This window comes from Macaca thibetana, chromosome 5 (genome assembly GCF_024542745.1).
Source record: "Macaca thibetana thibetana isolate TM-01 chromosome 5, ASM2454274v1, whole genome shotgun sequence".
NCBI lineage: Eukaryota > Metazoa > Chordata > Mammalia > Primates > Cercopithecidae > Macaca > Macaca thibetana.
Window position 1 is genome coordinate 80,129,306 of NC_065582.1, and position 26,536 is coordinate 80,155,841.

The window sequence follows — 26,536 nt, forward strand, 5'->3', positions numbered from 1 at the left end:
GGAAAAAAGTATTTGCTTTAACCTGGTATACTAGAGGGTTTTTTTTAGAGGGGTTAAAAAGTAATTTTTTTACTCCTTTAATTGATAATGACTTATAAAAATAAAACAAATGGTAAAATGAAAAACCAGAGATTTTTCTATGGGCAACAGCTAATCAGTCAGGACATTCTGGCCACCATTCCATTTAGCAGACGGTAAATTCTGGAAGTTTATAGGGAAACACCTGATGAGTCATTTCTGTACGAAGGAAGCTGTCCCCTCCTTTCTTACATTGACTAATAATCCCATCTAAGTATTTGTTGATTCTTCTCATCATTATGTAACTTTGGCAAAAGAGTGTTCAGTGAACTGTCCCAATAACCATTTTAGAAGATAAAATAAGGTCACCTGAAATACTTTTTTGCTACATAGTAAATGTGGGTTTGAAGAACAGTCAGTCATGATTTTATTATTGAATCCTAAGACTTAATGAGACCTTTGGTAGTCATTGTTAGATTTCAGAAATGTCATGTTCCTAAGGAATTTTCCAGCTTTGCCTTGCCTTTCTGTAAAATAGAAGGCCAATATTTGTTTGTTTCCCTTGTGGTTGCTAGAGATGGTAGTTGTTCGTATGGTTTTATTTATTTGTTAGTTTTTTTGCCTTTTGGCCAGAAGACAGTATTTAAGCTGCTATCTCATTAGACTATTTGAATTTTTAAAAAGTAATAGCAAAGGAGTTGAGGAGAAGGGGCATCAGTCAAAAATCTTACCTTAAAGGTATCTATCTTATATAGAATGAATAGGACCTACTTTCCTATAGCTAAATCTTTTGTAGTTTACGTCATTTCTGTGTGTACATATAGCCAGTTCATGGACACAAGAGGAAAGGAGAGAGAGAGAGGTTTAATGCTCATACCCTAATCGACTATGGAACTTTTTGTTCCTTGCAAAAATAGGATCCTTTTTCAAATATAGTGCACGTTAGGTACTGTGGCTGATAGTCACTGAGCTTATACTACAAGATTGAAGTTATGACTGCCTAAATGGAAAGATCAGTGTGAGACAATGAGGCCCTCCACAGTTGGTCATATGAAGATACACCTCTGATTTCAGCTAAAGTTATTCTCCACAGACTTGCTTCTGTATCTTTATGTGCCCTGGCTGTTTAAATCTTTTGTTCAAATTAGCAACCTGTGTCAGATTTTCAGCTTGCGGCTGCTCCCAGCAGTTTACTGTCAGGCCTACATTGTGTTTTATCCTGAATTAATAGCATTTCTTCTTTCCTAACTGAACCCCAGGTTGTTGCCAAAACCACAGCTATTCTATTATTCATCTTTTCTACCGGGTCAACAAAGGGAAATGTGCTGTAGTCTTAGCTTTGAGACCTGGTTTTTTAACTCATTGATGGTGAGCTATTAATTAATGTTAAGAATAACCAAAGGATAAAATGCATGAAACAATTCAGGAAGAAATCAGATGCAATATCCAGGAGAAGACTAGAAAATTAGACCAAATTTGTCTTCATTTTGGAATTTGAAGCTGCATTAGTCCTATGCTATAATAACACTAACAGGGCTGAGATATCCATATTGCGGACATCGCATTCAGTCACTGGTTAGCATGTGGCTTGGGGAACAGAATAGGATGCCAGCTATTACGTGTTAGTAATTACAATTTTGGATTGCCCTAAGCGTTCTGATAAATAATGTTATATATATTTTATCCCCAGGTTTTGATTAAATCATAGTTCTATACTTATTTTAAGGGTTAGATAATACATCGTTTAGATTGTTCTGTTTGTTCCAAGAGTAGATCTAGTTGGAGATTTCCAGGACACATAAAAACAAAACAAAACAATACAGAAAACAACAAAAACAAAGAGAACAGATTAAATCTGGATTTAATTTTTATGGTAATGGAGAAAGGAGGAGAACATTTTAAAACGCCTGTTCCTCTCCATTATTTCTCCTCTTGTCTTCCTCTCTCTCTCTCCTTCCCTCCCTCCCTGAATTCCTCACTACTCCTTCTCCTCATCCTTGTCTTCCTTCTTTTTACTATTCCCTCTCACCTTAGTTAGGCACTAACTTTTATATATATATATATATATATATATATATAAAATATATATATATATAAAATATATATATAATATACACACACACATATATACTTTAAGTTCTAGGGTACATGTGCACACCGTGCAGGTTTGATACATAGGTATACATGTGCCATGTTGGTTTGCTGCACCCATCAACTCACCATTTACATTAGGTATTTCTCCTAATGCTATCCCTCCCCCAGCCCTCCACCCCCCGACAGGTCCCAGTGTGTGATGTTTTCCGCCCTGTGTCCAAGTGATCTCATTGTTCAACTCCCACCTATGAATGAGAACATGCACTGTTTGGTTTTCTGTCCTTGTGATAGTTTGCTCAGAATGATGGTTTCCAGCTTCATCCATGTCCTTGCAAAGGATGTGAACTCATCCTTTTTTATGGCTGCATAGTATTCCATGGTGTATATGTGCCTCATTTTCTTAATCTAGTCTATCTTTGATGGGCATTTGGGTTGGTTCCAAGTCTTTGCTATTGTGAATAGTGCCACAACAAACCTACGTGTGCATGTGCCTTTATAGTAACATGATTTATAATCCTTTGGGTGTATACCCAGTAATGGGATTGCTGGGTCAAATGGTATTTCTAGTTCTAGATCCTTGAGGAATTGCCACACTGTCTTCCACAATGGTCAAACCAATTTACACTCCCATCAACAGCGTAAAAGTGTTCCTATTTCTCCACATCCTTTTCAGCGTCTGTTGTTTCCTGACTTTTTAATGATTGCCATTCTAACTGGTGTGAGATGGTATCTCATTGTGATTTTGATTGGCATTTCTCTGATGACTGGTGATGATGAGCATTTTTTCATGTGTCTGTTGGCTGCATAGACGTCTTCTTTTGAGAAGTGTCTGTTCATATCCTTTGCCCACTTTTTGATGGGGTTGTTTGCTTTTTTCTTGTAAATTTGTTTGAGTTCTTTGTAGATTCTGGATATTAGCCCTTTGTCAGATGGGTGGATTGCAAAAATTTTCTCCCATTCTATAGGTTGCATGTTCACTCTGATGGTAGTTTGTTTTGCTATGCAGAAGCTCTTTAGTTTAATTAGATCCCGTTTGTCTATTTTGCCTTTTGTTGCCATTGCTTTTGGTGTTTTAGTCATGAAGTCCTTGCCTATGAGTTAGGCACTAACTTTGCAAGCAGCAATGGTCTCAGATCTGTCTCTTGGTTGCCTTCACACATTCCCTTCCACACACTGTCTATCCTCAGCACCAATGTGAGGAATCCCAGTTGACTTTGTCATCTTGTTCTCACTGATAACAAAAGTAAAAACCTAACATGCTGTCTAACTTGAGATAGTGAGTGAACAGATGGAGATGGAGAATGTGGAATATCTATGAAATGAGAGAAGAAATATGTATAATACCTGAGGAAAAAAACAGATTAAAGTAACTCTGAAATAACTGGTGCTCTACCCAACTTATTCTTATGCTATTCATTGGCATCCTGATAAATGCAACAAGCCAGAGGTTTAAGTCTTTGTCTTTTCCCTATTTTTCTTAGACATTTTTGTTATTTTCTTTAAAATGCATTGACAGAACATTAACTTTAAATACTTTCAGAAAATGTCCTACTTTATTGTTTTTACTTCAATGGTAGAGCTATTTTACTTGTAGTCTGCCTGTTTAAATCCACATTTCCCTGATAATGGGAGTAGGACATGCCCTTTTCAAAGGATCTCTGCTTTATGTTCTCATGTTATTTCTAAAATGGTCCATTTTGAAATTATGATTTGGATTTTCTAATTTAGGTAATTGCCCAGTAAAAAAGAAAAATGAAAAAAAAACCCCTCTGGATTTATTTTTTTCCTTCATTAAAAGTAATGTAAGTACTTAATTCTATTATAGTTCCAGTTTCCTCCCTCACTTTGTCTACTCAGACAAATACGTGTGGATTATTTTCAATTTACTACTCTCCTATGTCCCATTGATTAAGGGAGATTAAATATGTAAAACAGCTGTGATAATTATTATACATTCCAACATAAAGTTATTTCTCCTGTTTGTTGCCCTGAAAACTGATGTAAGCTCGTTTTTGTGAAGTCTGATTGACTCCAAAGATGATTTCCCAAAAGTCCTTTGCCTTTGAATCGTACTTCAGCTGCTTCCTCCTGCCTTCTTCCCCAACCTGGTCTCTTTCCTCTACCCTGGTTAACAAAAATTGTGACTAATTGGGACTATAGTGTAGTAGTCATTTGCTTATTTTTTTATTACAAGAAAATATTTCTATAAACTTTGATCGTCATTGCCTTTCGCCTAGACATTTTAGGAGATTCTAGAACCTTTAAACCGCATATCAATTCTTTTCAAAAAGATGGGTTTTTTTTTTTTTTTAAGATTACATTCATTTAGGGAAATTGATAGGTAGGAACATTTTCTTCTGTCCCTCTTTGAAGGAAGAAAACTCATTCTTAGTAAACTTGTCATTTCTCTATCTTACACGGTTCTGATGTGTTTTAAACATCTTTTCGTTTTGCAATCTCAACTGCTCTGGCAGATGGATATTGTCTCATAAACTAATGACATATTCAACTGAGAAAAGTTAGGGTTTCTTCTTGAAAGAAGTTGAAGTACTATTGAGTATAACCCTAGGCAGGTTAAAAGGTGACAAGAAGGCACCTTGTATATTACCAATTAGGTTGCAGAGATGTTGTAACACTACTACTGCTGCTGCTGCTGCTGCTACTGCCCCCTGCTGCTGCTGCTGCTGCTGCTGCTGCTGCTGCTGCTGCTGCTGCTACTACTACTACTACTACTACTACTACTACTACTACTACTAGACAGCTAACGTTTGTAAGCCTGTAAGATAAGGGAAACAATAATAACAAGCATTTATTGCACGCTGACTTCATTCTAGGGAGAGGCTAAGTGCTTTGCTTGCAGTTTTGCATGGTAAGTCTTAACTAAGCCATACCTTAACAAAGCCAGAATCCTCTATTAAGACTCCAGCTTGAAAAGTCAGTCTTTAATAAAATTCTGCATTTTTGTTCTAGCAGTTCTTGAACTTTTTGGTCTCAGAATCCCTTTACATTCTTAAAAATTAGAATTGAAAGAGCTTTTGTTTGTGTAGTATATGTATAGTGTTATTTCTGCATTAGAAATTAAAGCTGCCTGGGGGCAGTGGCTCACACCTGTAATCCCAGTGCTTTGGGAGGCAAAGGCAGGAGGATTGCTTGAGGCCAGGAGTTCGAGATCAGCCTGGGCAACATAGCGAGACCTAGTCTCTACAAAAAAATTTAAAAATTAGCCAGGCGTGGTGGTGCACAGCTATAGTCCAAGCTACTCAGGAGGCTGAGGTGGGAGGATCCTTTGAGCCCAGGGGATAAGCCTGCAGTGAGCCATGATCATACCACTGAACTTCAGACTGGGCACAGAGTGAGACCCTGTCTCAAAAATGAAAACAAAAGAAAAAAAAGAAGTTAAAACTGAAAAAGTTCTAAAAATCCATGACATGTTAATCAAATAGCATGTTTTATGAAATATAACTGGTTTTTAAGACAAGATTTTTAAAAAGAGCAAGAAGAATGACATTTTGAGAGATATATGCATGTGTGTATATATGTGTATGTGTGTGTATATATGTATATGTGTGTGTGTATGTGTGTGTATATTTATATATAGCAAATCTGATGCCTGACTTAATAGAAGGCAACTGGATTCTCATATCTGCTTATGCATTCAATTTGTTGTTTTGATTGAAGTATATGAAGAAAAACTGGCCTCATGCAGATACGTAATTGGACAGGGAAGGTTAGCCTATTCAAATAATTGTTGGTATTTTTCTTTGCTACTATCCTAAACCCCACAAGTAGTTTCTTAAAGGTTAGGTGCAATGTGGAATCTGGAACCATATAATAAACCTTTCTTTTTTGTTTGTTTGTTTGAGATAGAGTCTCCTTCTGTTGCCTGAACTGGAGTGCAGTGGCGCAATCTCAGCTCACTGTAGCCTCTGCCTCCCGGGTTCAAGTGGTTCTCCTGCCTCAGCTTCCCGAGTAGCTGGAATTACAGGTACAGGCCACCGTGCCCGGCTAGTTTTTGTATTTTTAGTAGAGACAGGGTTTCACCATGTTGGCCAGGCTAGTCTCAATCTCCTGACCTCAAGTGATCCACCCGCCTCGGCCTCCCAAAGTGCTGGGATTACAAACATGAGCCACCACGTCTGGCCTATTGAACTTTTCATACTCCGTGCACTCATGAAGGAATGAAAGTAAAAAGGCAAATAATGTCTTTGTGTTATTGTAAAAATAGTTTGACCTTAAAGACTTTCTGAAAAGGTCCAGAAATCTCCAGAGGTCCCCAGAGCACACTTTGAGAACCTCTGGTATAAGCTTAGGGAAGTAACAAATAGCCCAACTAGCTGAAGACCATGAGTCAACATATCCATGCCTTATTTACTGCAACAACTGTTTTTGAAGTCTAAGAGAGAAAAAAGAGACCAATAATTAACTCCTGCCCATCCAGCCAAGATATAGAGAAAATGGAGATAATGTTTCTAAAGGGATGCAGACCTCTGGAAGTAAATAGATGAAAACTGTGATCCTAAAATTAAGTATGTGGTTTTCTCCTTGAATAAATTGAAATAAGAAGTGTGTCAGAATGTACAGACACGGTAGATGCTTTCTTAAAGTGGCATGATCAGGTATAACGTATCATACTCAAAGCCTTTAAAATTAGCCAGTCAATATTAATTGTGCTAAAATCATTGAGATTGTCAAATGCAGTGCTAATTTTGTATCTAGAAATAAATTTTCCCCTGAATTTTTGGTTTAAAAGAACTATCAATGCTTTTAGCTAGCACATTAAAAAAGAAGAACTTTCTATACACTTACTAAAGGAAACAACATATCTTCTATTTTTTAAAAAAGGAAGAAAAAAACACTTTTACCTGGCAGCTGAGATCGCAAAGCCTTATTTTTTGTTTGTGAACTATGCACCTGCATGCTTCATCTGTTTATAAAGTAAACACTAACCTGTATAAGAAATATGTTTTTGCAACATTTACTCTTTTTGCTTCTCTTTTATTTGTATGCTTTAATGGTGCATCTATTTGTTTTGCTAAAGAGTGAAATCATTTTATTTTCACTTGAATGTATACAAGAATTCCTGTCTTCCTATAAACTTTCAACATATTAACTTGCATTACATTCCCCCGACAGTAAGTTGTTACCAATGATACACGTTGACTTTAACACAGCATTTATCTTGGGAAGGGAGAGGACATATTTATTTGTATATATCATTTTGTTAGGGGAAATATTTTACATGTAAACAAATGTATTCCTTGGAATGTTTTTGTTTGACTTTAGTTAAACTCTTTCACTAGAAGTAGAATAATCGCCACTGATTTCTCTGAATATAGTTCAGATTTTCATTTTAGACCGTTAAGAGATCCACCCAAAATTATATTTTCAGATTCTTCTTTCTAATAGGTGTAAGGTATGGGACAGGTAGACTAGAGAGTTACGGAAAATGTGCAAACAATAAACCTAAAGCATCAGTTCCCCACTCCTGCCTTTTTTTTTTCTTAGATCAGTCTCATGAGCACCAGGGCTAGAGATAAATATATATGAGTTATGTATCAATATATGTCTGGTGGTGGTGGTGGTATCCTTGGGTATACCCAAGGTTTTTTATAGCATATTTTAAAAATTGACTTGTGTGGAAAATATTTGATGACATTCTAGCCTGTCTTTTTGTTTTGTTTCTTTGAGACAGGGTCTTCTCTGTCAACCATGTTGGAGTGCAGTGGCACCATCACGTCTCACTGCAGCCTCAACCTCCCTGGCTGAAACGATCCTCCCGCCTCAGTCTTCTAAGTAGCTGAGACTACAGGCTCGCACAATCCCACCCGGCTAATTTTTCATATTTTTTGTAGAGATGGGGGTCTCCCTATGTTGCCCAGGCTGGTCTCGAACTCCTGGACTCAAGTGATCCACCCACCTCAGCCTCCCAAAGTACTGGGATTACAGGTGTGAGCCACTGCACCCAGCCTGACATTTTATCATGTCTTATAAAACATTTTATCTATACATTCCTGCTCAGTTCCATGTATCATGAAACAAAGGTTGAAATACTTCTGCCTTATAAAGAAATCAAATATATTTTAAAATATTAACAACTACTCCAGAAATCATCCAAGAGGGTGAACAAACAGGAACTGAGAACAAAGCCATTATGGCTTTTGCTTTAAAATTTTCTTATAGATTTTGGGTAAACTCTTATATTTGACCTCAAATAGTTAAAAAAGAAAATAAAACTTTACGGATAGTCAAGATAATGTGAACGCTTATCTCAAGTATTTTCCAACACGAAATATATAGTGTATTTTCCAACACCAGTTCTCTACCTCTCTGATTCTCTGACACCAACTGGGTGTCCTACAATTCGATCCTGTTCTGGCACTAACTCCCCAGGTTGGTATCAAACAGATTTAAGGGCTGAGTCTTATAAGAGTGACCTCATTTTGGTCACCAGGCACAGGTATTGAGCCCCCAGGTTACCTGTACTATAAATTCAGGGGTTTGCACATCCCGCCCCCAACCCCCCGACTCAGGATTGATATTTGCTATGGCAACTCACAGAAATCAGGAAGGTGCTATATACTATTATAGTTAATAAAAATGAACAGCCAAATGAAGAAGTACATAGGGCGAGGTCCAAAAGAGGCCAGAGCACAAGAGCCTCTGTCTCCATGGAGTTGATATATTCTACCCTCCCAGTGCATGGATGCGCTCACTGACTTGGAAGTTCTCTAGTCCCTGTTGTTTAGGGCCTTTTATGGAAGTTCCATTACGTAGGCCTAATTGATTAAATCATTGGCCATTGGTGGTTGGACTCATCTCCAGACCCTGTCCCCTCCCCAGAGGCTGGGAGGTAGGGCAGAAAGTTCCCACACTCTTATACTGTTGGTCCCTCTGGCAACCAGTTCCTATCCTGAAGCTGTCTAGGGTGTCGATGAGAGTCACCTCAGTGACATAGACTCAGGGATGGTTGAAAGGAACTGGTTTGAATAACAAAAGATGCTCCTTCTCTATCCTATCGCTCAGAAAATTCAATTTTAGGAGGTTAGTGCCAGGAATCACGGACCAAGATGAAATATATTTTTGTTTTACTGCTGGGTTTCTTCTAGGTGGTGGAGACAAGGTTTTGGAGGTATGGCAAGGAGAGATAGTTTTCTTTTCATGTTGAACACTCCTGAATCTCTTCCCTAACAACATTCATTGCATCAGTTATCTATTGCTGCCTACCATAATACCCTTAAAATGTTAGTGGCTTAAAACAACAAACATTAACTGTCTTATAGTTTGTGAGGGACAGGAATTCAAGCACAGCATAACTAGGTGCTTCTGGCTCAGTCTCCCATGAGATTGCTGTGTAGCTGGCAGCCAGGCCTGTGGTCTCATCTGAGGACTCTAAAAGGGTGAGGCACTTGCTCCCAAGTTCACACAGGTGGTTGGGCAGTCCTCAGTCCTCACAACATGTGATCCAATTAAGAGAGAACAAGAAAGGGCCCCCAAAATGGAAGCCACAGACTTTTCACAACTTAGGTTCAGAAGTGATACCCCATCACTTCTGCCATATTCTGTTCATTAGATGTGAGTCAGTAAATCCAGTCTATACTCAAGAGGAGAGGATTACACAAGGGGATGAACAACAGGAGGTAAGATTATTGAGGCCCATTTTAGAGGCTACCGACCATATATACCCAAACATAATGCATCTTGTTTTGGTAAGTGGTAAGAAACACTGGACAACAGATGAGGAAGGAAATTATAAGGACATTTATCTGATTACTTAGTCACTTTTACTTTCTAAAACTTCTCCAAAGTTTTGCTCAAAGTGTCTTCACTGATTAAAACCAGTTTTGATTAATTTTATAGTCAGTACCTGGATCTTGGCAAGAAAGCTGTGTACAATCAAGGAAGTAAAATCTCAGTAGAAGAAAATGAGTTTAGCTGTTTGTTTGTTTATTTATTTATTTATTGTCAAATTGTTAATGATCTCATATGCCCATGTTTTTAAAGGGAGAACCAGGTTTCATTGGTCCTCAAGGAGAACCAGGCTTACCAGGTTTACCAGGAACAAAAGTAAGTGGGCCTCTTTCTTTTTCTTCCTTTCCTTCCTTCTTTCCTTCCTTCCTTCCTTCTTTCTTTTTTTTTCTCTTTCTTTCTTCTTTCTTCTTTCTTCTTTCTTCTTTCTCTCTCTGTCTTCCTTCGTTCCTTCTTTCCTTCCTATCTTCCTTCCTTTCTTCTTTCTTTCCTTCCTTCCTTTCTCCCTTTCCTTCCTCCCTTCCTTCCTTCCTTTCCTTCGCTTCCCTTCCCTTCCCCTTCCTTTCCTTCCTTCCCTTTCCTTCCTTCCCTTTTCCTTCCTTCCTTCTTACCTTCCTTTCTTCCTTCCTGCCCTCCCTCTCTCTCTCTTTCTTTCCTTCCTTCCTTCCTTCTTTCTTTCTTCCTTTCTTTCTCTCTCTTTTCTTCTCTCTTTATTTTCTTTCTTTCTTTTTCTTTCTTTTATTTTCTTTCTTTCTTTTCTTCCTCCCTCCCTCCTTCTTTCCTGCTTGATTTCTTCTTTCTGAAATTTTTATCATATATTTTTAGTCTACTATGTTGAAAGAAATGTGGGATAACTTCATAATTTAGGTTGCCAGATATTTTTGCCTAATAGAGAATGAAAGCAGCTTAACCTACCTATTACTAACACTTCTAATGGGACCACTGTGTTTAATATTGAGTAGTGGAAAGTTAATTCTAGAAAGCCTTAGGCAAGACAACAGGATGGTGGAATATTTTAGTTGTTCCACTTGTCCCCCAAATTGCTCCTAAACTGATAGGATGCTATTAGCCTCCCGGCCATATGGAAAAGTAGAGGAATTCTGAGGAGGAGAGATAGAACTCATTAACTGCTGCTCCTCATCACCATTTTCAGGGTATACTTGTAAATCAAAGGTTATTACAATTCCCATTACTCCCCAGATTTCAAAGGCAAGTACTGATGTCATATAGATTCCTAAGTGCCTCATCCCAAAAGGATCTACTCTGAATAATGTCTGCAAAAATATTCTATAATGAAAACCATCTCATGATCTTCTGCTTGGCAACTCTAGAGAGGGCTCTAAAAGCAAAATCTGTGTGCTGCCATGTAAAAAAAAAAATGCTGCTATGAATACAGTCAGACCCAGAGTTCTCTTTTAATCTACCCTGAAAGACATAAAAAGTATAGCTCTGATGATGGAACTTTACTCATGACAGACTCATGAATCAAAGAAAGGGCAAAATTACATCAAACTACATTCTTTTATTTTTAAACCACAGCAGTCTTTGCCTCAATGTGTATTGCATTCAACAGAAATAAGCCAGGGATGATTTCCAAGAGTTGCAGAAATATGTTCATGGTCTGTTCTGACAGAAGGGTCCTCATTTCTTCTGGTCAAGTGAAAATAACTCTAAACCTAGTAAATGGAAACTATGTGTGTCCTAGGGGGGACTGAAACTCCATCGGATTATGCAAAATTGTTTTCTTAAGAAATTTCTTCACATAATGAGCTGTCAGGCTTATTAACAAAATATGAGGAATGCCTGTTTTAGCCTGAGCAGATTCACACAAGAAATGTCTTTCTGGAATAAAAAGAGAGAGTGAGAGCAAGAAAATAATGAGCGTTCCCTGTTAATACAAGAACTGTTGTATTTATTCAGGCTTGCAGCCTCAGAGCCAGGGGAGGAAAGAAGGCAGCCTCGCAGATGGGCGTGATACACAAAGAAAGGGAGGCCTGGTCAATGAAGGAGAAAGCCAGGCGTGAACTGGATCTAAAAGCGTGTGTGGCATTTTGTGTGCTATACAAGGGAAAATAGAAAAAACACAAGCAGTAGAGAGTGGAGTTCATTCCTAAATATCTTTTCTTTAGTTACCTGATTTTAAACTATTCTGCAGTTTCAGAAAAAGTTCCAGACATAGAGGCATAAAATCAACATTAATTACTGTTATGAAGAACCTAGCATGATTTTATAGACCAGGTACTCATATAACAGATACTACTCTGAACCCCAAATAAAAGTAAAGAATGTACTGTACCTATTTTGTATTTCCTCTGAGGGGATATGGATAGGAAATTCATTTTACTAACATTACTTTGAGGTTAATTGTCAGCTGAATTACCTACCTTAAATCAGCTATTAAAACAGCAACATGCACGTGCACATGTATACACACATGAATATTATTTAAATATCTAATTCGTGTTGAATCCACATATGCTAAGTATAAATGTTATGGTTGGTTCAGTATGATAATGGGAAAGTCATGATTATTTTAAAAATCTCTTTTAGCTGAACACCACTCTTCTACTTGTGTAGACAATCTGGATTTGTATCACTAAATTCAGATTTAAAAAGTAGCTAAGACTATGTTTCTTATTCCCAACACAGTGAAGAGAGATTATAATCAAGGAAGATGTGTAATGGCATCAAAAAATGCTGCATCTTTTGTACCTACATTAGTACCTGAGAGGGACCTAGATCAGGCTAAGAAAATGGGGGGAGGAGCCTGGGAATGGTGCCTTGCGCCTGTAATCCCAGCACTTTGGGAGGCTGAGGCAGGCAGATTGCTCGAGTCCAGGAGTTTGAGACCAGCCTAGGCAATGTGACGAGACCCCATCTCCACTAAAAATACAAAAATTATCTGGGCATGGTGGCGCATGCCTGTAGTCCCAGCTACTTAGGAGGCTGAGGTGGAAGGATCACCTGAGCCCAGGAGGCAGAGGTTGCAGTGAGCCAAGATCACACCACTGCACCCCATTCTGAGTGACAGAGTGAGACCCTGCCTAAAAAAAAAAAAAAGAAAAGAAAAGAAATGGGGCTATAGTCAGAATATTTTAGAATACTTTCACTAATACCGTTTATTCATTAATTTGCCAATGTTTTTACCAAGTATTTTTCTACATTTAAGCATGGGAAGTAAATGCAACAGCAACAGTTTCTATTCTCCTGAAGCTTACATTGCAGTGTGGGTGAGGAACAGATGGAAGGAGGGAAAGAAGTAAACAAATAAATAATATGATTTCAGAGAGTGATAGGGAACTAATAAGGGATGTAACAAAAAGTGATTCTAGGTGGGTGTGGTGGTGCACACCTGTCATCCTACCTACTCAGGAGGCTGAGGCCAGAGGACTACTTGAGGCCAGGAGTTTGAGGCTGTAGTGTGCTATGATAGTGCCTGTGAATAGCCACTGTACTCCAGCCTAGGCAACATAGCAAGATCCCCTCTCTAAAAATATATAAATGTTAAAAAGTAAAGATGTATAGACTTCATTCTTGTGGCAAACTACAGATAAATGATTTTTAAGGGGTTTTCATAGTGGACTGTTTTAGAATTTTTCTGTAATTCTTAAAGTAAAATATTAAAAGAAACACCAAATACTTTACAGTTTTTTAATAATTTTCATATACCAATAGAAGCTCCTTAGTCTCACTCAACAGGGTAATGGGGTGGGGGATGACAAAAAGCAAAAAGTCCTTTCGTTTCTGGGCCATTGTGTCTATCTCCTGTATCTAGAGAAGTCCCTTATCTTTCTCTCAACCTCTCCATTTTCACAACCTCTTCAGTTGCTGTTGAGAAGCCGACTGAGTCTTTAACTCTTGCCTCCTGTCTTTCTTAACCCTTGACTAACCTATCCCGCCTCCCCTACAAAACCACAAAAGCTTCCCAAAGTGGGCATGATACAGATAAGGATCTTGGAATTTAAAGTCCTACATGACCCACCACAGATCCAATTCTATTTTCTTATCTTTTCCAAGATGAAGTATTTCCTTCAGTGAGGAGAGCACCTCTTTCATCCATAAATGTGTCATCAACAGTCTGAATTCTAAATGTTTGATGATTGAAATTCTGCCCCTTATGCAAGAAGCCAGACACTCTTTACTCTGTGTTTAGGGAGTATTAAAAGGTACCATCTTCCTGGAGGGCAATTTAGCAAGTTTTTAAAAATACTCATACTTTTTGACCTAGCAATTTTCCAACTAGGAATTTATCCTGAGAAAATGATCAAAGATGTGCAAAGATGTACATTTAAAACATTTATGCAAAAATTGAAGTTTGAGTACAATCAGTTTTACCCACTTTAAAAGCTTTGTGACTTCGAACAAGTTACTTAACCTCTCCAAACTTTGGCTTCCTCATCTGTAGAATATGGATGATAAAACTTTTCTCATCTATCCTGAGGATTAAATAGGATAATGCATGTAAAGTGTTTTGTGCAGTTCCTGCACTCATCCATGCTACAGTCATCAACAGCAACAATTATGAAATAAACCCTACTCATACTTCAGGACACAATTCAAGTCTCACCTCCAGGGATCCAATCCACAATAACAGAAATGAATGGGGATTCCCCTTCTGTCATATATGGCCTTATATTACTCCTTAATCCTGAACTATTTTGGTTTTTTGCGGCTCTTGTCTGCCTAACATCACTAGGTCCTTGAGGACAGTAGCCATATTTATACTTCACAGAGATATGAATATATTTAAAAAACTGTAAAACCAGTGTGGCTAGCATCATTCTGAACACTTTTACATTCATAAACTATGAGATGAGTACTATTAACTTTGTCCATTTTACAGAGGAAACTGAGGTATACAGAACCTAACTAACTTACCCTAGAACGCAGAATTGATAAATAGCAGAGCCAGGAGTAAAACCTAAGATGCTGGATTACAGAGCCAGGAACTTAACCACTTTGCCATGCTTCTTGCCAGCAGTGCTTAAAAAGTGACTACAGAATGAAAATGGATATTCGTTCCTATTTTGAGGTATAATGATGGTCTTTATCAATTCCATTTAAAGGTCTTTCTATTTATCAACATGGCTATTTGACAGGCATTTACCAAACCATTTCCTTATCCATAAAATGGGGATGATAATACAAACATTGGATAATTGCATATTAGTCAAGGTTCTCCAGAGAGACAGAACCAATAGGATATATCCAGGGAGATAGATAGATGAGTGGGGATTTATTAGGGTAATTGGCTCATGCAATTGTGGAGGCTGAGTCCCAGAACAGGCTATCTGCAGGCTGGAGGAGACCCTGGGTTGACAGTAGCATGGCTCAGTCCAAGTTGGAAAGCCTCAGGTCCAGGGAGGCAGATGGTGTAACTTTCAGTCTGAGGCTGAAGGCATGAGAGCCTGAGGGGCACTGGTGCAAGTCCCAAAATCCAGAGACAAGAACCTGGAGTTCTGATGTCCCAGGACTGAGAGGAAGAGCTCTCAGCTCCGGAAGAGAGAGTTTGCCTTTCCTCTTCTATCCGGGCCCCCAGCAGATTTAATGGTGCTGCCCCACATCGAAAGTAAATCTTCCTCACTCAGTCAATAGACTCACCCACCAGTCTCCTCCATTAACACCTTCACAGACACACCCAGAAGCAATGCTTTATTATCTTGCTATGTGTCCCTTAATCCAGTCAAGTTGACACCTAAAATTAACCATCACAAATTGTTTTGATTATAAAATGAGTAATTCATGTAAAGAGATTAATAAAATGCTGGGTACTGGGTAAATCAGTGAAAACTCTCTGCTTTATTTGGTTTCATTCAACTCATTTATTAATCTACAGGGACCAGCCTGGGTTAGGGGAATGGCCACTTACCTGTTTTGCAATTTGTGACAGGGTGAACGGGGGGAAGCAGGACCTCCTGGAAGAGGTGAGCGAGGGGAACCCGGAGCCCCTGGACCAAAGGTCAGTTATTCTTACATTGGAAAATAACCATTCTCTGGCTTGATTTGACAAAAAACTAAAACATTCTCAACAGGTATTAAAACAACCCAAATCACAAATAGTTTGTTGAAATGCGCACCAACTGGTTCTTTTCAAAAGAGATTTTACAATTCATCTCACCCTGTTTACTCTGTTCAGTGAGCAAACTGATAGCATATCCAAATGTAAAAGAAGTGCTGTCATATTAACACATTATCACTCAATGTATATTAAAACTTACTGAGAAAAAAATCCCTGTTGATAAGTGCTGTGTTAGTTTCTATGGTAACTTAATGGAGCGTAACACCTTGAAAATATTAGAGCTAAGGACTTATTTGACTGTTTAACCTTATTCATTTAAACTTTCTACAAACTAGTATGGTCACACTTTATTTTAATAGCCCATCCTGGAGACACAGGAAACGATTTACTCTTTGATGAAAAGGAAATTGATGCAGGCCAACACTGTTGAGACTAATGAGAATTGTTCACAGAACTCTTCTCATCCACTGATGGGAGGGCAGCCTTCAGAATAATGGAATGAACTGATGATATAGTGATGATAATTATGTTTAGTATTATAATAACCAACATTCTGTAGAGCCATATATTGAGGCAGTTAAAATAAAGTGTTTCCATTTTTCTTCGTTATTCTGAGTGACTGCTAATTTCTTTTCTTCTGTTCTTATCTCCTCTATAATTTTATCTTTTTCATACTCTTATTCTCCTGTAATAGGGGAAACAAGGTGAATCAGGAAGTAGAGGCCCAAAGGGGTCAAAGGTCAGTAACCAGATAACCATTTAAATATAACATGAGGCCTTCAAGATCTGTGCTTTTTACCTTTGCCACAGAGGCATGTTTTTCATGTTTTAGATTAAACTCTTTCACACAGTGGAATTGCAATATTTACTGCAAAATGGATTGCAGTAGCTCTATGATGATATCTCAAAACAATACATTTATTTCATCTTGCTTGTTTTTGCATAGTCTTGTGCTTCAGAAAATTCCTTAAGAAAAGTTGTATTTCCTATTTCATAGGAATAGCTTCTTTGAAAAAAATTAAGAACTTTCCTTAAATTATGTGTTGTATAATCTAATTTTTCATTTCCTGGCTATCTTTGTGATAAATGCTCAAATTATACTCTGTTTTTTAATTGACTGCCTTCATTGCATTAAAATTTTACTGCCAATTGAAATTCTCCTCTATATCATACTCTTTATACTATCTGCAATAACATATATAGTGTCAGCAGAATCATGTTATTTAAAATGCTGTTAGCTACTAACATGGAAAAAAATGTGTGCAAGATGAAGAAAATAGAGAGCAAAGATTATTAATGCTTCATTCATAGCAAATTTATTATGATCAATGTTATTAGGATACTGTGGATGGGAAGAATTATAATCCTTTTTCCTGCTTATCTTTATTCATCCTTACCCAGTTTATGGGAATCTGTAGAAAGACGTATAAAAATGCTTTGAAGTCTATACAGAAAAAGAACCCTATCAATTTAAGGCTGTTTTAAAGAACCTTTAAATCTACATAGGTTCAAATCTCTTCTCCAAAGTTTCAGTTTACATTTCTAAGAATTTTGAGGGCTTAGACTATTCCTCCTGCTCTACAATTGAGGTAATGCCACCATCAATGAAACTTCAGATAAATTTCATATTGCACTGAAAAAAGAGCGTTGGGTTTGCCCTGCCTCTGACCTTCAGCCCTGCCAACCTGTTCCAGCTGGCTGCTGTCCACTTCAGCACTGTCTGAGTGTTAAAATGCCTATACCTACAGATGAACTTTTCCTTAGATTCCCATCATCCGAGGGAGGCCTAGCCTGTGACCTTCCTTTCCTAATTCTCCCTAGAATGAGCTCTCTACTCCTTTCCTGTCCCAATTATCTATACTTTTCTTCTCAGAGGAAAAACAACACAATTGTTGGCTCTTTTTCCCTTTGCCCCAAATCTCTTCATAAAAAGGAAGAACATGGCTCAATCTGCAAGGTAAAAGCTTGCTTTGGGTGCCATAGAAACCACTTGCTTTGCCTTTGCAGATCCTACCTAGTGAGACAGTTACCATATATATTGTTGTTTCAAGATACTCTATTACCTGAAAAGGGATTTTTTTTTAAAAAGAAATTTTAGTTCTTTTCAAGCTGTATCTTAAAAAAAGCATTTGCATTTTGGTGGTGGTTGCTGTTATTTTTCACTTCAGAGGTTCATATTAAAGGTGCTTCTGTATGGTATAAATACATTCTTAGATGAGAGATTTCTAGACTCTCCCACTTCTAATTAAGTTTTTTCTCTTTCCAATGGGAAAAGGGGGATCGTGGAGACAAAGGGGACTCTGGAGCTCAGGGACCAAGGGTGAGTGTTCCTCTCATCCATCTAAACTTTTGTTTCCTACAATCCCAGATTTGAATTCATGTCTGCATGGCTACTCATATGACATCTGTATTAATAATACTCATAACAGTATTGGAGGTAGACTACTGTAATTATTCCTGAAACGCCCCTACCTCCTTTATTTTCCTCACCAGAAGCAGTGATTGTAGGGATTCCAACACATAAACTAAGTTTCTTTGAGAAGGTCTAAAGAACTCCCCCTGTCTACTTTCCGTCTGTTTCCATCCAGCTAATAGAATTTTCCACTTTTCAATTAACTCAATTATAAAGAAAGCAATAACCCATATGTTCAGCGTCCTTTTTAAAAAACGTCAGGGAATTATGACATGACTAATGGAAGTTAAGTAGCAGATCTAGTAAGTAGGGTAGAAGTCTTAAAAATATACATGTATTCTATTGTTTGTTCCCTATTTGGTTTAATGTGGCATTCATTCCTGATGGGAAAGCCAACATTTTTCTACAGAACAATGTTCTATCTTTTTAAAGAATGAGGGCCAGGTGCAGTGGCTCACACCTGTAATCCTAGCACTTTGGGATACCAACGCTGGTGGATCACCTGAGGTCAGGAGTTCAAGGCCAGTCTGCCCAACATGGTGAAACCCCGTCTCTACTAAAAATAGAAAAATTAGCTGGGCATGGTGGTGCGTGCCTGTAATCCCAGCTACATGGGAGGCTGAGGCAGGAGAATTGCTTGAACCCAGGAGGCAGAGGTTGCAGTGAGCCGAGATCACGCTACTGCATTCCAGCCTGGGCAACAGAGCGAGACTCCATCTCAAAAAAAGAATGAGGAAGCAATATATGAAGTATGGATGAGGAACAAAAGGTTAGAGAATGCTTTAATAAATGTGAATAAAGCAAATAAAATTGTACAGGTCACATCAGGGTAGCCTATATTGTAATTTTCAGAAAATAGTTTCAAAAATTAAATTGTTTTTTAATCAGATTTCATATCTTGGACCTACCAAAAACAGGATATAAGAAGTGGTTTTCCTCCTTTGAAATAAGGATACATTTTGAACATAATTATTTATATATTCTAAAGTACAGTTGGGCCTTAGTAGGGAAATGATGGTCAGAGAGACCTGTGAATTGTGTTTCTGTTTCTGCCATAGTCCACCCTACATGCTAAGCTAATACCCATGATTTTCCCTTGATTGGTTTTGTCATAGGGTCCACCTGGTCAAAAAGGGGATCAAGGAGCCACTGAGATCATAGACTACAACGGCAACCTCCACGAAGCCTTACAGGCAAGTGACTGTTCCCTGCCCTGACATACACTGAGAAGGATGCTGAGGAGCACCCATGTAATGTGTGCAAATATGAGCTTCCACACCCTCTATCCTCAGAGGACTCCACTGCTCAAGGCACCCCTTCTCCCTGTTCTCAAGAACCCATCCCCTTCTCTCTGCCCCAGTTTATCTTCTTTATTTTGTAGCATTTTTCCATCCTTTCTTTCCTTTCCCTTCCACCTTCAGATATAGTTAAGCCTTATGAGGGATAAACCTTGTGTTAGTTTGGCCAAGTTTTGCCTCCTTGCTTGCAGAGGGAGCGTGGCAAGGCAATCAAGAGCTCTGTGCCTCTGGGGCTGGAGCTGCTTGCATTCAAATCTCAGCTCTCTTGCTTACTAAATGTGTGACCTAGGGTAAGTTATTTCACTTCTCTGTGCCTCAGTTTCCCTGTCTACAGAACGAGGATGGTAGCAGTATCTGCCTCATAGCGTTATTGAGAAGACCAAATGGCACAATATATATTATACTGTTAGTATAGGAGTAAGCACATAGTAAGCTCTCTATAAGTATTTCTTATTATTGCTACCATATAATTCTTTTCATCTCATTAAGTAAGCAATCGACTATGTGGCTTGTCTCTATCACCTTTGCTTCCTATTCATTCTTTTCATGTTTAGACTCCTGCATTCTAGCCTTTATCATCATTCTGTTGCCGCTTCTCTTACAAAGGTCAACGATAACCTCTACGTCAAGTCCACTGGACTCATCACCCCTGACCTTTTTGTGATATTGATATCAAACCACCTTCCTTTTGAAACTTTTTTTGTGTCTCTCTGACCTTCCACTTTCATTTCATTTTTTCTATTTTTCTTCTCTGGCGTATCACCTGTATTTTGGTGTTTCTAATTTCTCTGTCTATTCCCTAGTATCCTCAAATCTCTGATCTTTTCTTGGTACAGCCACTCCCTCTGTGTTCTTCCACATTATGGCTCTCAATTCTTTCATCTCCAGATATAATCTGTGTATGCTCCCAGCTGTCCAAGAATATTTTCATTATGGATGTATGAATGCTTTATCAACTTCCACCAATACACACAATTATACTGGTTACCTTTCCCACCTACCTAATGAGTCCCTTTTTTAAGTAACCGGTTTCTGTTAGTGATACCGTGAATCTGGATTTTGGGGGAATAGAAAGTTTAGAGCAATTTTTAAACTATTCTTAGTCCTTTACTTATTCTATCTCACCAAGGGGCTTCTATTCCCTTTTTCAAAGTATCTCTTGAGATTGCCTGTTCTTTCCATTCCCAACTGAGTCCACATCCTGTTTACTTCATGCCTAATACAGCAACAACTCCCTGACCAATGACTCTTTCCCTAGTACCTCCTTGTCCTTCTAATTCATCTTGTGTATCACTCCAAGATTAATTTTTATAAACGATCATGGCTTTGATGCTTCTAATTTGCTCAGAAACCTAATGACCCCCTTCTGCCTACTCTATCAAGCCAAAGCTTCTCCATCTTAAGCCTCTATAGTCATGCCCTTCCTGTGGAGAACTTTTCATTTCTCCACAGCAAGTCTCCCCTGGAATAATCATTTTTATCATATCCATACAAATCTCCCCCTTTTTGCCTGTGTTCATCCCACTCTTCTTTCCTTTCTTTCCCATATAAATTCTACACATCAATCCACTGCTGCCACTCAAATGAGTTCTTCCTCTTAATCCTTTAAAACATTAGTAGTGGGGTTCTGGTGGTTTACCATTGAAAATCAAACTCCATAGTTGATTTTAGTCTTACCTCTTATGAGATTGTAAGCTTAGTGATAGAAAAACATTTTATGCTTATATTGTCTAGATATGTAAATATTAAATAAACGGTTATTGGTTGAATAAGTATACTTAACTCATGTACAAGCCATTTCTTTGCTTGTAAGCCAAATTAGTTGTTTTAAATATTTCTCTGCCACTTTGTACCTGTTTGATTTTTCCATCTTTATGATTTTACTAACACAATCTAATTATGACAGATCTGTACCTCTAATAGGTTCTTTGCTACAACTATCATTTTTAACTAGTACAGTACTAAGTCTTTTTTTTTTTTTTAAATCTATCTTCAGCTCAGCCTATTTTTTGGCCTTTTCATTCTTTTTCTTCTGGTAAAATACAAAGAGAAGCATGTTTACTGCTTGGAGAAGTGTTGCTTGGACAGTATCTTTAGTCAAGAGCTTGAATTAGTGTTCCTCTGTGTAACTGGATTCAACGTAATCAGTGGCCTCTGGGCTACTGTCAAGTTCTAGAACTAGTTTTCTAAATTGTTCCCTTTTCCCCACAAGTTGATAACTATTTAAGGAAAGAAAGGGAGACAGAGAACACAAAGTTTTGGTGTGCCTACTGTGTTTTCAAAGTTCTTATAAAATATAGGGACTTTTTAAAAACTTAGCTTATTAGCAATGTTGTAAATTGCCCTTGAACTACTTCCAATGGCCCCATAATTCTTGCTACCACCTTTAAGGGGTATCTACTTTTTTATCCTCCAAGAACTGCTCCAATATAATTGGGCATTTTTCTGCAACATTGTGATCAAGTTCTCAAAGCATTCTTTGCATGAACTGGGCCTGGCATGAGGCAAGCTATCCTTAGTCTAAAATGGAAATCTCTATTTTGATCTCCCCTTTATTAGCTCAGTCATTTAGGGGAAATTGCTTAATGTATCTATACTTCATTGATCTTATCTGCAAAATGAGGATGTTATTGGAATAAATGTTTTTCTGTAAGTCCACAAAACCTAATACTATTCTTAGGGTGATTTCTCAGAGCTTCTGAGCACTTTCTACTGATATGCCTAAAAGCATTGTACTTTTTAAAAAATGTGACACCTATATCTCGATATGAAAAGATACCTCTGTTTCTTTTTCTCATCTTTAATTCTATATGACTACAAAACAATCAATATCCCTCACTAGTTCATGCTTATGTCTCAACCTAAAGGTTTATTCTTCTTATGGGGTTGGTTGTTAGGCAACTATTTGCCTTGCTTATAGTTATCTTTTCACATCAAAACTATTGGTTTTCCTAACATAGTGCTCTAGTGAATTGAGTCCCTCATAAAATTAATACATTAGATTGAGAAGAGATAGTAGACATTTATTCTTCTAATTCTCTAACTAGTGATGGATATTTACACTTTTGCAGGTATGTCATTATTACCCCTTTTAAAGCAATCTGCTACAAATACTCTAGGATAATCAGATAAGTAGAAGTATATTACAGTTATAATCATACCATATTAGAAATATAAAATTTGACTGTTGCCTCTATTGAAGATTGTGATTTACATAAACATTGCCATAAGCTATTTATTTTTATTTAAGGTGGTTAAATTTCCACAAATTAGCAGTAAAACCTCTGTTTCCTAACTGACTCTTTAAAAAAATTCTCATTGCCATCTAAACCAAACCTGTTCTCTAGTATGAATCATGGGCGAGTTTAAGCTTTCACCATTATGAGAAATGAAAGAAAATAACCTTTAATTCTAAAGAGATTCAGATAAACATTTCAGGGAATAAATCACAAAGCAGGCTGCTGGGCTTTACCCAATTTGCAGTTTCTGTAGTTCATGCCTCCCATCTCACATCGTGTCTCACTAGCGAATGGCATGTCTTTCTCCATCACCACCAAAAATTCTGGTTTTCAATTCATTATTTGAGTTCAGGACAGAATCCTGCTGAGTTTATATAGCTTTAACTTAAATTTGCCACATATCAGAAATGCACAGTGAGCCACATCGTTAGGACTTCTCTGTGTGTCTGCATACTGGTGCTTCCAGATGGTAGTCAAGACTATGTATTTGTGAAGTTAGCTCAGCTTATTGTCATTTGTTTTTCTATTAGCTGGATGGAACACTATACAATTTTAAAGTTTCACAAACATAGTTATTTAACAAAATCATTTAAACTCCATCTGTTAGGTCAGTTACCATTAATAATAATCTTTTATTTTGCAGCTCATTATTAAACATGTTGTTATCCTTAAATATAAAAAATACAAACTACCATTATGTTCAGGTAAAAAATGAATTAATATATGGCACATGTTGGAAAACCTCAGAGAGCTCAAATTTGAAGCTCCCTTTCCTTTTTAGGGCTTTATAATCCTGTTTTCTAGTTAAAAAGTAACATGCAGGGAGGGAGCGGTGGCTCACGCCTATAATCCCAGCACTTTGGGAGGCTGAGGCGGGACGATTACGAGGTCAGGAGATGGAGACCATCCTGGCTAATACGGTGAAACCCCGTCTCTACTAAAAATACAAAAAATTAGTCAGGCGTGGTAGCGGGTGCCTGTAGTCCCAGCTACTCGGGTGTCCGAGGCAGGAGAATGGCGTGAACCTGGGAGGTGGAGCTTGCAGTGAGCCGAGATCGTGCCACTGCACTCCAGCCTAGGTGACAGAGCGAGACTCCGTGTCAAAAAAAAAAAAAAAAAAAAAAAAAAAAAGTAACATGTCATTGGAAGGCAATGATAAAGAAATTATTTCTACTCCTTAATTTTCTAATAGCCTTGTTTAATGACTTATCTGCACTGTAGGAACAACACCAACAAAAAAGTACCTTTCTCATAACTACAAATCCAGTTCTTGTTCTAGGTGAATCCCTGAAGAATAAACTGAATGGAATTATGTTACACGGATGTGATGGAAAATTCTGGGACCTTACTTTTTCCTTATAACCTTGCCCCCAGTTTGTGGACATTTTACCTTTTACAACAATTAAAAAAAAAAAAAAAAAACAGTAACAACAGCTCAAATCAGAAATTGGAGTGGAATAGTGGAAAACACAAGGATGGCGTTCAACGGATATCTACAAGTTTAAATGTAATTGAATAATGTTTCTCTATGACCAGATTCCGTAAAGGAAACGTTCTCCCCTCTGTGAGTTCATAAAGTGGTTATCAACCCCATAGAACTCTCAGCACAGAACTTAGACCAGAAAATGTTAATTCAAAAATATGATTCATGGATCAGGAATTATGTTTTAGAGATTAAGACTTTTGAGACAGTATATTTTGTTACAGTTCTCTAGCACTTTAAGAAGTTAGATTAATTCTTTCGGTATATACCCCAGTAATGGGATTTCTGGGTGAAACGGTATTTCTAGTTCTAGATCCTTGAGGAATTGCCACACTGTCTTCCACAATGGTTGAACTAAATTACAGTCCCACCAACAGTGTAAAAGTGTTCCTATTTCTCCACATCCTTTTCAGCATCTGTTGTTTCCTGACTTTTTAATGATTGCAATTCTAACTGGCATGAGATGGTATCTCATTGTGGTTTTGATTTTCATTTCTCTAATGACCAGTGATGATGAGCTTTTTTTCATATGTTTGTTGGCCACATAAATGTCTTCTTTTGAAAAATGTCTGTTCATATCCTTTGCCCACCTTTTGATGGGGGTTGTTTTTTTTCTTGTAAATTTAAGTTCTTTGTAGATTCTGGGTATTAGCCCTTTGTCAGATGAATAGATTGCAAAAACTTTCTCCCATTCTGTAGGTTTCCTGTTCATTCTGATGATAGTGTCTTTTGCTGTGCAGAAGCTCTTTAGTTTAATTAGATCCCATTTATCCATTTTGGCTCTTGTTGCCATTGCTTTTGGTGTTTTAGTCATGAAGTCTTTGCCCTTGCCTATGTCCTGAATAGTATTGCCTAGGTTTTCTTCTAGGGTTTGTACAGTTTTAGGTCTTACATTTAAATCTTTAATCCATCTTGAGTTAATTTTTGTATAAGGTGTAAGGAAGGGGTCCAGTTTCAGTTTTCTGCATATGGCTAGCCAGTTTTCCCAATACCATTTATTAAATAGGGAATCCTTTCCCCATTGCTTGTTTTGTCAGGTTTGTCAAAGATCAGATGGCTGTAGATGTGTGGTGATATTTCTGAGGCCTCTGTTCTGTTCCACTGGTCTAGATATCTGTTTTGGTACCAGTCTACTTATGTTTTGGTACCAGCACACGTATGTTTATTGCAGCACTATTCACAATAGCAAAGACTTGGAACCAACCCAAATACCCATCAATGATAGACTGGATAAAGAAAAAGTGGCACATATACACCATGGAATACTATGCAGCCATAAAAAAGAATGAGTTCATGTCCTTTGCAGGAATGTGGATGAACCTGGAAACCATCATTCTCAGCAAACTAACCCAGGAACAGAAAACCAAACACCGCATGTTCTTACTCATAAGTGGGAGCTGAACAATGAGAACATATGAGCACAGGGAGGGGAACATCACACACTGGGGCATGTCAGGGAATGGGGGGCAAGGGGAGGGATAGCATTAGGAGAAATACCTAATGTAGATGATGAGTTGATGGGTGCAGCAAACCACGATGATGCATGTATACCTATGTAACAAATGTGCATGTTCTGCACATATATCCCAGAACTTAAGTATAATAAATCAAGCAATCAATTTTAAAAACTCATTTGTTTTTCTGATTAAGTTCACAAAAAAATGGAATGCCAAAAAAAAAAGAAATTAGATTAATTCCATGTCGACTAATATCTTTAGTCATGGCACACACACACACACACACACACACACACAGTTAGTTTTAATGCAACAAATGGGCTGCAGACTAAAAGAGAAAAATATACAGTTGGGTATTTCTGTTTTTCATAATGAAGTGCTCTCTAGAATAGAGCTTTTATCAATAGCAAAATTTCTCAGTTCACAATTATACTGACAAGCCTCTAGCATATACAACTTTACTGCATAATTTTTTCAATCAGGTGAATTAAAATTTTGACATTCTTTTTCTTCAGCTATAGGTTTTTAAAATAGGATTCTAAAAATAATTTTTAAAAAATCTCTACAACTATACTGTATTGAAGATAGGAAAATATGTTCTCAGTATCTTGTCAACTCCTTATAAGATCACAGTAGCCAAAACATATTCAAAAAGTTGATTATTTCACAAATGTATTACTGTACTTTGGCACACAAAATAGATAACTCTGTCTTTGTCAATACATTTTCCCAACAGAGGATTACCACCTTAACTGTCACGGTAACTCCT

The 26,536-nt window shown here is 37.6% G+C and overlaps 2 protein-coding genes across 2 annotated transcripts in view; one reads left to right on the forward strand and one right to left on the reverse strand.

Moving 5' to 3' along the window:
• Positions 1-26,536, reverse strand: part of MCUB (mitochondrial calcium uniporter dominant negative subunit beta) — a 1,088,652-nt gene that overhangs the window by 801,476 nt on the left and 260,640 nt on the right. The gene's annotated exons all lie outside the window — the stretch shown is intronic.
• The window catches only part of COL25A1 (collagen type XXV alpha 1 chain), a 490,679-nt gene that overhangs the window by 434,590 nt on the left and 29,553 nt on the right, over positions 1-26,536 (forward strand). Inside the window, exons 20-23 of the mRNA XM_050791058.1 lie at positions 10,114-10,176; positions 15,749-15,817; positions 18,153-18,197; positions 19,406-19,483. Coding sequence (XP_050647015.1) covers positions 10,114-10,176; positions 15,749-15,817; positions 18,153-18,197; positions 19,406-19,483 — 255 coding nt within the window. The remainder of the gene's footprint in view (positions 1-10,113; positions 10,177-15,748; positions 15,818-18,152; positions 18,198-19,405; positions 19,484-26,536) is intronic.